The sequence below is a fragment of the Ambystoma mexicanum genome, chromosome 10 (assembly GCF_040938575.1).
Source record: "Ambystoma mexicanum isolate Mex_15411 chromosome 10, UKY_AmexF1_1, whole genome shotgun sequence".
NCBI classification, from domain to species: Eukaryota; Metazoa; Chordata; class Amphibia; order Caudata; family Ambystomatidae; genus Ambystoma; species Ambystoma mexicanum.
In genome coordinates this window covers 1383120927-1383134580 of record NC_090932.1, presented here as the reverse complement: position 1 = coordinate 1383134580, position 13654 = coordinate 1383120927, and the positions used below count along the sequence as shown (strand labels likewise).

General features: G+C 46.0%; 1 protein-coding gene across 2 annotated transcripts in view; it reads left to right on the top strand.

The window, feature by feature from the left end:
- TCHP (trichoplein keratin filament binding) overlaps positions 1-13654 on the top strand; it is a 264855-nt gene that overhangs the window by 116820 nt on the left and 134381 nt on the right. For both annotated transcript variants that reach the window (XM_069619404.1, XM_069619405.1), the window contains exon 9: positions 12464-12636. In XM_069619404.1, the coding sequence (XP_069475505.1) occupies positions 12464-12636 (173 nt within the window). The remainder of the gene's footprint in view (positions 1-12463; positions 12637-13654) is intronic.

Genomic DNA, 13654 nt, shown 5'->3' with positions numbered 1-13654 from the left:
TGGTGGGGACAACCAGTTTTTGCCTTCTTTTCGCCTCGCTGGAGCATCTCGTGGCCGCCTTGCCTGTGTCAAGCACCCCGGCAACCGGAATACCACTTTTTACCTCTACCGCGAAAGAGGGGTAACATCCTTTTAACCGGAAAACTCCATGGCTGGTTTCTTCCCTGGTAGTGCAACGACCTTCAGCCTTCCTCCACGTCCAGATCTTCTCTTCCTCTGGACGACGCCGCGACTTGCACCCACTACCAGGAACAACTGCCACCGCTGGAGGATGCTTTCCATTTTGAAGGTACTGTGTTCCGCCCGGCTTCCCTTGCCACCGATTGTACGGAGTAGATTTAGCCCTCGGCTCTCGAACCTGGGTTAGCCTGGGACACCCTAACTAAACTTTTCTAAGCTTAACAGAACTTTTTTACTCACCTGTAAAGACTTTTGAGACTTTGGGACATTGTGGGATCTTGGGCATATTTGGCCTGGCTCTCCCTAAAGTGGGCCTGGCACTGAACTTCCTTGCTCCTCAATAGACTGCCTTCTCTAATACGTACTGTGGTTCTCTGAAAAGTGTTTTGCTGTATTGCTTTCTTAATTCTGCATTTTCCCTCCCTTTTTAAACAATTTGTTGGAGTGCCATCTAACGTTAAGCGCTCACCTCTGTCTGGAAATAAGTGGTGTTAACTAAGACTTGCCCAACAAATAACTAGGGATGTACATATAGTAATTAGGACTGTGTTTTGAATTTACTTACCTTTTTCTGTGCTAGTGTAATTTTACAAGTGTGTCTTTTAAATAAATAATTATATACTTTTACACAAGCTGTGGTCGGTATTTCCTTGTGCTACTGTGCCTCTGTACCTATTTTGTATGCTCTGTATACTGCCTAACTCTTCTTGAGGGAAGTCTGACTGCTCAGCCACAGCTACCAAGTGAATCTGTGTGGTACAGACTGCTACCAAGTGGGTTTACTGCCAAACACCTGTAGTCTTAAATCTTTTGCAGTGGTCCCAGAGGGAACTGCACAGGTTTCTGCCTAACAAGGAGGAATTAACAGGGGAAGCCCTGGGAGACACAGGCAAACAGCACAAACAGTAAGATATTCCAAGAGAAGGGGTCCGCAGAGACCCAAACAGAGGTGGGGGGCCAAGACTGGCAAAAGGACAGCCCTCTGAAACACCCCCCCCATACACCCATCCCCCCATAACATGCGCATGCTAATGCTAGCTTCGCATCCGCACATACAACAGATGGCCTAGAAAAGATCCGGGATCCATCCATCCATCCACCGAAATTAACCTCAACACTTAGCGGCACAGGAGGGAGGTGCGGCCACGTTCCACAGTCCCCTCCCCCCGCTCAACATAACTTCCAATGACCATACAGACACGAGAAGGCACAATGAGGGCAAAACAGAGGAGTCACTAAGAGCACCGAAGTTTCATATCCACTACGAACACCCAAAATAGGCATCAAAGCTCGTGGGACGGCTCACGTGGAAGAGCAAAGACAGCACACATGTCCAAATCCAGGAGCCGACAAACATATGCCACAACATCTAAAGGGAAGCACGACCAGAATCTGGCATTACTCTGGGGGACGGACACACAAGGGCACCCGAAAGCATCCTCTCAGGTCAAGGTAGAATCCGAAAGCGTCAAAGGAGAGAACCGACATGGCCACTAAGGAAGATATGAGAGACTAGTTCAAGAATTCCAGGATCAATTTATGGCCCCAATGCATACACAGTTCGAGACCATGAAGGGCGAACTGAAACCAACTGTGCAGGAGCTCAAACTAGAAATGGGCAAACTCGAAGAAAGAACCGATATATTAGAGAGAGCATTTCAGAACATGGACGAGGAATCCCAGCAATATGCAGAAACTCAAGAACGTCTGGCCAGAATTTCACATAATCTGGAGATACAACGCAAAGACTTGGAAAACAGGTCTCAGAGATCAAACATACGAATTAAGAACATGGTAGAGTCGGTCGAAGATAAAGACCTAAAAACTGCAGTGCAACAAGTCTTAAGGACATAATCGATGAAGAAGAATCGGCGATACTCAGTCCATAGAGTTGGCCCGCGTTGGAAAAGGGACCCCGGAAGCCCCCTAGAGACGTACTAGTCGCAGTGACCTTGTACGCACAGAAGGAGCAAATCCCATGGAAAGCAAGGACGCTAGACCAGATAAGAATGAATGGAGTTAATATTCAACTTTACCAAGACTTGGCACAATCAACTCTCCAAAAGCGCAGAGAAATGGCTCCAATCACGAAAGTTGCTACAAGACAAATCCGCTACAAATGGACGTTCCCCTTCGGCCTCTTGTTCACATGGGCGGGCGCCCAAAAGGAGGATAATCGCGTGCGAGGAAGGCCTGAGAATCATGAATATGCGAGAAGACTGCGAGAGGACGGTGCGAGCCAGAGAGTCTACAGATGGACGTAGAGCCCCGAGAGGCTGGCAAACCATTGCATCCAAAGGGAAGCGCGCTCCCAAGAATCAGGAACACAAGAAGCTACCATCCCCATCGCAACAGAGAGAAATCTGACTGAACCACCACCAAAAACATGTCTATGCAAGAAAGGACGTGACTGCCGGCAACCATACACGGTCGGCCAGAGTCGGGAAGAACAGAAGAACTGTGAAAACCTTAAGTGGGGTTTAGGACCCCCCCCCCACGACCAAGTTACACCTGAGTATATGAGGGCATGGAGCGAGTGGCGACACGCCCGTGTGAACATAGGGCCCAGAGCCCTCCTCAGGAAAGTTATGGGCGGAGGGGGGAGGTGGTGGGATTAGTTGAGGGGGGAAGTTGGGAAGGGGGAGGGGAAATACACCGGAAAGAAGAAGACCTAAGACATCAGATCTCTGTGAGACATATAAGACAGGAAGACATACATAAAAGATGGGGCTGAAAATACTCACCTATTACATCTGAGGGTTAAACTCCCCTGTAAAAAGGAAGAAGGTGGAACACTACCTGCACAAAGAGAGATTCGACGTTCTGACACTTCAGGAAACACATACCAAAAAAAAAAGACAAAGGGAAAACCCGAATCAAGGGAGGCACACATAGCCTCCAAGCAAACGATCCAGAGAAGAAAAGAGGGGTGCTAATAGCATTCGCCAACTCCTTGAATGTGTGCATTCAAGAAACGCTGATGGACAAACAAGGTATATATCTGTTCGCGAATGCACGAATCGAAGGCTTCCCATTGACAATAGCAACGATATACGCCCCCAACCTGGGCCAAGATGGATTCATAAGGGATTGCATAGATACATTTGAATCCTTCGCAAGGGCAGAGATCATCTTGACAGGAGACTTCAGCATCGGTTGGGACCCATGTACAGACCGATCAACCCCGAGACAAATGGGGTGTGCGGTACGCCTTCAAAGGCTCTCGAGAAGGCTATGACAAAATTAGCTCTAGAAAAGACCTGGAGGAAACTTGGAGGCTCGACCCCGGGCTATACTCACTTCTCGCATGTTCATGGCACAAGCGCCGGGATAGACTACACCTGGACGTCCTCAAACATGCTGGGGAATGTTGGGCAGAAACCTGTGCAGTTCCCTTGGGGACCACTGCAAAAGATTTAGGACTACAGGTGTTGGCAGTAAACCCACTTGGTAGCAGTCTGTACCACCCAGATTTACCTGGTAGCTGTGGCTGAGCAGTCAGACTTCCCTCAAGAAGAGTTAGGCAGTATGTAAAGTATACACAATAGGCACTCGGACATAATAGCACAAGCAAACACTGACCAGAGCTTTGGTATCAAGGTATATCATTATTTATTTAAAAACACACTGATTGAAACACTCCAGCACTATTATTGTAAATCACTCTAAACACAGTTACTATTATTATATATACATCCCTTATTCCTTATCAGACAAGTCTTAGTTAACACCACTTATTTCCAGACAGAGGTGAGCGCTTAACTATAGATGGCACTCCAATAAGTTAACAAAAAAGGGAGGGAAAAAGGCAGAATGTAGGAAAATACACCACACTAATATTTAGGAACTCTTAAGCAAGGCAGGAAAGTCAAGTTACTTGTGAGCCAAAGTCTATAGGCCGTGCCCACTCTTGGAGAGAGCAGGGCACAAATGCACCCAAGATCACAAAATGACAACAGGCTTAAAAAGTCTTGCAAGGAGTTCAGAAGGGTTTTTAGTTAGGCTCAGAAAAGTTTAGCCAGGGTGTCCCAGGCTAACCCAGGTTCGAAAGCCGGGGGCTAAATCTACCTCGTACAGTCGGTTGCAAGGGAAGCCAGGCGTAACACGGTACCTTATGTGGAAAGGATCCTCCAGCGGGGGCAGTTGTTCCTGGCAGCGGGTGCAAGTCGCTGCGTCGTCCAGAAGAAGAGAAGGTCTCGACGTGGAGGAAAGATGAAGGTCGTTGCACTGCCAGGGAAGAAACCAGCCGCAGAGTTTACCGGTTAAAGGTACTACCCTTTGATTCGCGGTAGTGGTAAAACGTAGTATCCCGGTTGCAGGGGTGCTTGGCACAGGCAAGGCGCTCACGAGATGCTCCAGGAAGCGAAAAAGGAAGCAGACTGGTTATCCCCACCAGTCGACGGAAGAAGACTCTCTGGGCTGGAGATCTCCTCTGTCGTTGGGAAAAGTGGTGAGACGGTTCAGCAGGGCTCCACCGGTGGTGTCGTCGTAGCAGGTCGGCTCAGCTTCTCCCTCGTCGGATTCTTCGGTCCTGTGGCGACTTCTGAAATTCCAGTCCCCAAACCCCTGCTTTTATGCAGCATACCCCCATTCACTCAGTCTAGCTGTCAATCAAACATGCTAAGGGGTGAGCCGGCCGGCCCACCACTTGGGCCAATCACACAGGAGTGCGACTTGAGTTACCAAGGTAACTCAGTCCAGGGTGCCTAAACCCCCTCCCACACCCTCTGTGGTACCCAGACAGAGTGGCACCACTTTTGGAGGCTTCTGTGGAGAAGCCCGCCAAAAAGTGGAACAAAGGGCTCGACTTGGGTTGGAGTCACAGAAGAGAACACAAACGCCATTTTAGAATCGAGTCCTGGCAAAAAATACCAACCGGCGAATTAATATTAATTAAATAAACCGGCGGTATGTTCGATGCTATGAGAATTAAATAATTAAAGTTGGTAGCCTCGAACAATGGGAAAATTCCATAGGAAAATATTCGCGGTCGAATATAAAAAGTAGTTTCCACTGCCACCAGCCAAAACTCGATCAGGGGGGACGGAGACGTGCCCCCTCGACTAACAGACCCCGGGGCAATCAAATTGCTCTGGCCAGTACGTCCACAATATGATGGTTTGTACTGGTTTCTGTTAATAATTTGGGACTAGTAAAGCCAATGGTGACTTTACATGCCCTGGGAGACAGTAGTCAGTCCCAGGGTATGGAGTCTATGGTGGGGTGTCACTATGACACCCCTGTGTTACTGCACGGAGGGTGCTGTGTAACACACATATAGTAAAAACACACGAGACCCTATGGAGTAAAGGAGCCCATAAAACACATCTGGAGTCAAAGAAACAATCTCAAATCATGCCCAAGAGTGAGGGTAAAAGAGTCTCACTCTTGGCAGGAGAAAAAATAAACCCCAAAAATCCAGCAAAGCTGCTGGGGGACTTACTAGGTTAGAGAATTCTCCCTAACAGGGAAGATTTGTGAAACAGAGATGGGTGACATCTCCTTATCGGACCATGCCCCCCTCTGGATCTGGCTCCCCACCATGCGCAAACAAACACACCTATGGAGATGGTCACTACCGGGGGAAATACTACGGCACCCAGTATTGAGAGAGACCATTAGAGAACGAACGCAAGAATACTTCAAAGAGAATACTACGCCGGACATCTCTTAAGTCAACCTTATGGGAGGCCTATAAGGCGGTGATAAGCGGTCATTTCATAGCGCTCAAAACACAAAGGGACAAATTAAACATCAAGTGGGAGGCCGAATTAGAAGCAAAGAGCACCGAACTAAGAGGAAATGGCACACAACAACTCATCAAAAGTAAAAAGAGCATACAGACATATTCAGGGCCAATTGGAGGCCCTACGGACCAAGCCAGTGGAAAAACACCTCCTATATTTGAAGCAATGGTACTATATGAAATCGAACAAGGCGGACAAATTACTGGCCAGACAGCTACGGGGCAAACGACAAACCCAATGGCGATCAGTCGCAAATGCACTTTAACAACCGAGATAGGAAAGATCTTCCAACAATACTACCAAAAACGATATGCCACAGAGAACCCAAGAGAAGACCAGACCGCCTACCTGGAAAACGTGACACTGCAGACAGTGACGCAAGAGGAAAAGCAAAGACTAGACCTCTTCTGTGAGCCCATCACAGATGAGGTGGGGGACGCGATACGGGACCTAACGCACAACAAAGCACCGGGGCCGGATGGGTTTACAGCACAATTCTATAAAACATACATAAGAGAACTGTCCCCGACCTTAGCAGAATTATTCGATACCTTTAAAAACCGCAAAGAGATCACTCCACCCATGAATGAAGCGAAGATCCTAGTTTTCCAAAAACCAGGGAAAGACCCGGAAACCCCAAGCTCATACCGCCCCATTGCGCTAATAAATTTGGATGCGAAGCTGTATACCAAAATCTTGGCCAAAAGACTCTCGGAAGTCCTCCCCAAGCTGATCCACCAAGAACAAGCGGGATTCATCCCCAACAGAATGACCCACGATAATGTCAGACAGATCACACACCTGATAGAAAAGATTGGACACACTAGATCTGCGGCCATTCTGCTAGCGCTTGACGCAGAAAAAGCATTTGATCGACTAGAATGGTCTCTGCTATTCCGCATACTAGAGAAAATGGGAATGGGAGAAGAATATATAAAGATGATACGGGCAAACTACAAGACTCCATCAGCCCGGGTAGCGGTAAATGGGGAACTCACAGACAGGATTGACATACGAAGAGGCACCAAACAGGGGTGTCCACTCTCCCCATTGCTATATGCGATCTTCCTGTAACCCCTTCTGCAGGGGATCAGAGAAACCCCGGAAATACAAGGGATAGACAAGGGGGGGGGTGGGTTGGAGGGAACAACACACAAATAGATGGCAAATGCAGACGACATGCTGCTGGCACTGTCGAACCCGAAGGAATCCCTTCTGGCGCTAATGAGAGAAATAGAGATCTATGGCACCATCTCAGGCTTAAAAATCAATAGACAAAAATCCGAAATTCTAATCCTAGCAGGCAAGAACAAAGAAATCCAAAACCTAGCAGCGGAACTACAACTAAAAATAGCAAATAAAGGGATTAAATACCTGGGAATAACTCTAACGAACAAAATCACCAACCTCTACACATAAAACCTCCCAGATCTACTAGAAAGGACAAAAAGGGATCTGGCAAAGTGGAACCCGCTCTCGATCTCATGGTGGGGCATGGATGACAGTGATAAAAGTGACGGTCCTGCCCAGACTGCTATACACCGTCCAGGCGCTGCCCCATCCGAATTCCCCCTGCTTTCTTCAAAACCCTTACAAAGGCAACAACGGCGTACATCTGGCAGAAATAAAATCAGACTATCGAACCAGACACTTACAGCGCGAAGGGGGAGGAATGGCGCTTCCACACTTCCAAAGGTACTATGAAACGGCCCAACTGTGGGTCCTCAAAGAATGTATCCCGGACAATTCCCAAAAGATATGGGAGGCACAAGACAGGGCGGTGGCAAGGAATCGACTTCGCAAACTCCTATGGATCAAGCATAGACATCAGAATGTCTGCATCAGTGAGGTGATGAGAACTCCACTAGACATATGGAACATAGAAACCAGAAAAGAAATTCTGACGTTTGATGCAGCCCCCTTTATGCCTATACAGGACAACCCGGAATTCCAACCTGGCATGGAGAAGGGCGCATATCAGAAATGGGAAGAAGCAGACTGCACAAAAGTCGGAGATATGTTTAACGGACAACAAATCAGATCCTTCACAGAACGCAGAGACCTCCTGGGTCTATCGGAAAAATACGACCAACTTAATCATTGGCTATCCTCCCCGCGTGTAAAACAAGCAGTGAACAGAAATCTGTCGCCATTTGAAAAATATATACTGACACATACCGGAACCAAAAAATGTGTATCTACCACATACAGATTTCTCAATACACCAACAGAAAATGTCAAATGGCAATACATGAAGTGGTGGGAAATAACGCTGGAGAAAGCGGTACCGAAAGAGCAATGGGACTATGTGTGGCGCATCATCCCAAAATGGGCCAGAACAATTCAGGTAAAGGAAGTGTGGATAAAAGTCATGATCCAATGGCACTACACCCCCAAAAGACTACACAAGATGTATCCTACCACCCAGAACAAATGCTGGAAAGGATAAAATTTGGCAGGGAACTGGAGACACATCTGGTGGGACTGCCCAAAAATACTACAATTCTGGACAGACGTAAAAAGCCATATGCAAGCCATGTTTAATGGGGTGGAAAACTACAAGAAGAGGTTTGGTTGTGTGGACTGTGGAACCCCAGAGATAAAACTTTGATGAACTCCCAAAAAAAGAATTTTATGGGATTCCTAACAGCGTCCTGGCTAGAAATAGCACAACAATGGAAACCGCAATCTCCACCGACCATTCAGGAATGGCTCAGAAGAATCTGGTCCCATATTACCATGGAAAGACTTACGCACAACATCCAGGGTGAGACCCATAAATTCATCGCAGATTGGGGTTGAGCACTCGATCATTTGCAGAGTGATTACATGTTACAGTGGTGCCCCCATAAACTCTGCATCCTGGACCTGTTTACATAACCTAAAACTCTAGAGATCTCGCAATTGGATCAGAGACATTAGCCGCATTCCGGTGGGAGTGGGGGGAGCGGGAAGGGAGAGAAAGAGAAAGAGTTGAGGACTGCGGTTCAGTCCCATTGTTTCACTGTTTGAATTGTTTTTCAATAGAAAACTGCAATAAAAATAACTTGGAAAAAAAAGAAAAACAAGTTAACTTTACTCCAACTGTTTAACTGTTTTGCTGCGAGTATTAGGTCTTGAAAGCACTTTTGCAAATAGGCTTTTTTTTTCTTTTCTTCAGCTGAATTGCATTGTGGTCTTTTTAGTCTTCCATTCAAGATGGGTGCAGAGGGGTTCTTACATTTCTATAAAGAATTTTTATAGTTCCCAGAGATTTTTATTAATATTTTATTTGTGTACTGTTTAAGTCCTCGTGTAATCACTACTTGAGCAAAGAAGGCCCACTTTTTGTTACGGGTGGGGGTGGGCGGGAGCTTGTGAGTTGAGGGAAATGTAGACAATATAAACAAGACAGTCTCACAAGCTACCCCACCTTTCCACACAATTGGGGGGTCAGATTTAGTGTGCTCATTCATGAATTGCTATGTATAAATCAGCAAAGCTGTTTGCATAAAACCAGAGTATTGTTGTGTCTGAGAAGGGGAAAGAATGAAAGGGCAAATGTGCCATGGTGATTCCCTGGGGATGTGGAAGAGGAAAGGTTGCCGCTCAAAGATCGACCAGCATCAGAAGAGCTGTGCCTCCTGTCTTCAGGATGTCCAAAATATTTGCCTTAAGGTCCAATGGGGACGATTCTGTGCTACGGACCTTGCAAAAACCTGACTTCCTCTGCCCCAGCATCTGGTGACTAGCCAAGAAGCTTTGTACATGCAGATAGGCAGCTCGATCCAGCATCTTAAGCACAAATGGCGCGTTGGGTGCAGGGAAGGTTTTTCTATTAATGGGAATATCTGTCTGCTTAATGCTAGTTCATACCAAACAATCCATAAATGAGGAGTATCCATTTTGTGACCATCAGGATCACCTGCCTAGCACATGCTTTGACAACCTTTGAGGGGCACACATCACCTTTGAAGAATGTTAAAGGGTACAGTACAATCTTCGGGTGTAATGCAGAATTGTATTGAAGTGTATGAATTCTTTGATTGGATCGGTTTTAAATCTTAACTAATTAAGGTCCTACTGTTAGATCAATGAAATTGAAAGTGAAAATGTGGTATAGATTGTTAATGCTGGAGAAATTATCCCGAAAGTCTAAGTATCAAATCTATCGTAGGCAGGGTTTCCTTTTACTCGTCCGTGTACTTGTATTGTAAAAACTCAATGGGCCTCATTAAGAGTCAGCTGGTCCGGAAAGACCGGTGGTGGTAAATCCACCACCACTGTTCTTTCCGGATCGGCTGATTAAGAGTCCTGCAGGCGGGAGGTGTCACTCCTGCCAGGTCTGACTTGGCGGGTTTAACGCCACCCGCCTGCAGGCAGACATGGAAACACCGGCACCATTACAGCATGGTGCCGGTGTTTCCACTTCCCTATGGGACTCCATGGGAATGGGGATTAACAGAATTCCACCTCCGGAATTACCGGGTCACCAGGGTTGTAATGCCCTGGTGATTCCGGCAATCACAGAGGCGGAATGGTAATACGAGTCTGGCGGTAATCTGCCGGAAATTCAGGCGCGGTTACCGCCGGACTCGTAATGAGGCCCAATGTGTTGCTTTAAGATTTATCATGAGACGGAGGTGTAATATTTGAGACAATAGGTACATGGAAAAAAATGGCATATGAGGTTCGTAAGTGTAGACTTTGTAACACAGTGGTAGAGAGCTCTAGACATGTACTAACGGGTTGTCACATTGTCTGAAAGGTACGTTAAAGGGTACCAAAGGTTTGTAAGTGATATTAGATCGATCAACTCAGATCCATTTTGGAGTGGAATTTACTCAGGGAGTTCGTTAATTATGGCTGCTGCTGCATATTTCTTATGTAATTAATTTATAAAGATAATTTGAGGTTTATTTATGAGTGTACTATTGGGGTTTAAAGGATTTTATGATAGTACTAATTTTGCTTATTTTGGATGGTTGCATAATGTTTATTTAATCTGAATTATTGAGTAATGATATGTTGTATATGTACTAAAGTTTAGTGATTGTATTTATTTATTTGTATGTGCAAATGGTTTGTAATGTAACCATAGTGCATTACATAAAATAAACACAAAATTGATGGTTTTAACAGCTGGTCTGTGAGGACTTGATTTTTGGCAGCTTGTGACTCTGTCTTCCAGATGAAAAAGGGTGGTCTGGGAGCCTAACACATATTCGATGGCTGCAACAGAGTGACTGAATACTGGAGAGACCTCTTTCCAGGACAGGCTACATCATTGGTTCTAACATTAATATTACAAGAGAAATGGTCGTATTGATTTAGGAGCCTGATGCTGTGCACCTGGGGTGGAGCTGGCGAGTCATTTGAGCCTTACTAGTGGGCAGAAAGAGTATGGAAGAGTAATGTATGGCCAATAGTGGAAGGCTAGTTAGTGATAAAGGGAACATGTTGCAATTGAAAAGCGCTAGTTCAGAAAGCCTAATTGTGAGGTTACCTTTGAGAAGATTTGGAGTTTTCTGTCCTCCATTTTTCTATATTTTTCCTCCTCTGGATATTCGTTCTAGCCTCTTCAATTGATGATGCCCCTTTTATTTTTTGGATCCTGGCCTCCCTTGCTTTTTCTTCAGTGTTTTTATATCTGAGGAGAGAATGGTAGAAGTGAACTTTTTCTGTTGGAAAGTTTTGTTACTGATGGGCAGATTCGAGCTTGAATCTGAAAGACCCTACTCGGTAATGTTCTTTTATGAGAAAAATGCCATCAAAAAGGATTTAAAAGGAATGTTTTTAAGATGGCAAGCAAATATTTCACAAAGAGGCAGGCTGTTGCCTTCACCATTTCATACTGACATGCTCTACTCTGAGGAGTTCACCCTCTTAAAGATAATGCACAATTTGTGAGGCCTTAAGTAGCACAAGTTGCTTTTCAGCTGCAACTGCCCTTGTGTGAGGCTGCAATATGTGCTATTACTAATGCTTTCTGTAAAGACTACTTCATGTACACAACCTCCAAGGAACATGGCCAGTTTCGTCAAGGTTTTCCATGTAAGGTTTGTGGCTAAGAAGATATACATGTTTTTTACTCTCTGAATCTTCCATGGTTAATTACCATCCTTCTGTTTTATTGGGGTTCTCCTAGGATTAAGGAGCAAAAGTTAACAATGTGTAGGTGTCAGTAAATTAGTCTGAAGTCCTCTTTCCTCCATACCTACCTTCCTCTGTCCCTGCTAACAAGTGGCCAACCATATTTTTGCTAATAGGAGGTCTAGCAGTTACAGCTGAGAGTATGCGCTAGAGACTTCTGTGGGCATGTGGTAGCGCAGGCTCTCTGGCACAGCTTTTGAATTTAATGCTGCTTATCATAATTTCTCAGTCCGGTCACTGTGCCAGGACAGCATCCCATGAATTACGGGGAAAGGGCAGTATAAACTAGTACTAAATTTGTCCCTAAGGTGAGTAACTTGTACTTCTTGTGTCCTTCCTGAGACACTGAAAGAAGAATGTGATCTGTTTAAAATGAACTGTAATAGCATGATTATTTCCTTTAGGAAACAGACATGAAGATTCTCTCTGCTCTCATTGAGAAAGAAGATGAGAACCAGCGTCTTCGTTCCGCCCGACGGGAGCAGGCAGCAGCAGACGCAGCCTGGATGAAGAGGGTGATTGAGCAGCAACTGCACCTGGAAAGGGAGCGGGAGGCAGAAGTGGACACCCTTTTCAGGCGAGTTCAGTGTTCACCAATTCCCCAAATTCACAATTTGGTTATGGTGTGGTTTTACACTGGGGATTATACATGTACAGCTTTCCTCAAGTCGTTTGTTTGGGTTGTATATGTTTTTTTTCACTTGTCTATTGTTCTGCAATTCTCAAAGATTTTATGTGCATCTGCGCTTGTGCATTACACACTCGGGTACATGGTAAACTTGCAAACTGTGACTCCACTTCGGCTTACACTCTGAAAGGCCTAAAAGTAACCTTGTTTCTGATGCTTGTGAATCTGCTTAGAATCGCATGCTGTGCATATAGTCTGACATCTAGTGGTAACCATGGAGTATTGCATCTTGTCTTTCGAGGATCGAAAGGCAACATTGACATGGACGTGTCTGTAACACTATCCCAAATGTGACGTGTAGTGTACCCAAAATCCCTCGCGTGTCGAGGTCCCTCAGGTTTTTTTTTCTTTTTCTGCCTAGCTTGCTGGTCGCCTTATGCGGAGCTCTTCGACGATTACTTCTCAACCACAGCCAAAGACAGCGAAAGAGCAGACTTCTACGGCGGGTGCTCCTGTCGACCGCGTGGCAGTGCCATCAGGCCGGCCTATACAGTCGGGAGAGAGAGGTATAGGGGTCTCTTTCTTCCTCAAGAATAGTTTTCCTTCTCCCCTCTCTTTGCCCCTTTGGTTTTGCCATCACTTTAATACACCTGAGCTATGGACAGGCCACCATTTTAAATGTTGCTGTAAGGGCAAGTACCCCTGGAAGGACAGGCACCAGAGGTGGAATAAGTGTCTCCCTCGTGATCACCACGAGGTGTCCTGTCGATCTTGTCAACTCTTGCGTCCTAAATGCATTATGCAGGCCGAGGGTAGCGCCCCCATCGCCGCAGTCGCCGAGAGTGATGAGGAGACAAACGATGGCCGTGGCTCCGATATGGATGCCATCGATCTCTCATCAGCGTGATCGCGCTCCAAACCATCCGTCACCGGCCCCACCAGGCAGGACGATAGTTCTGCTATGGGG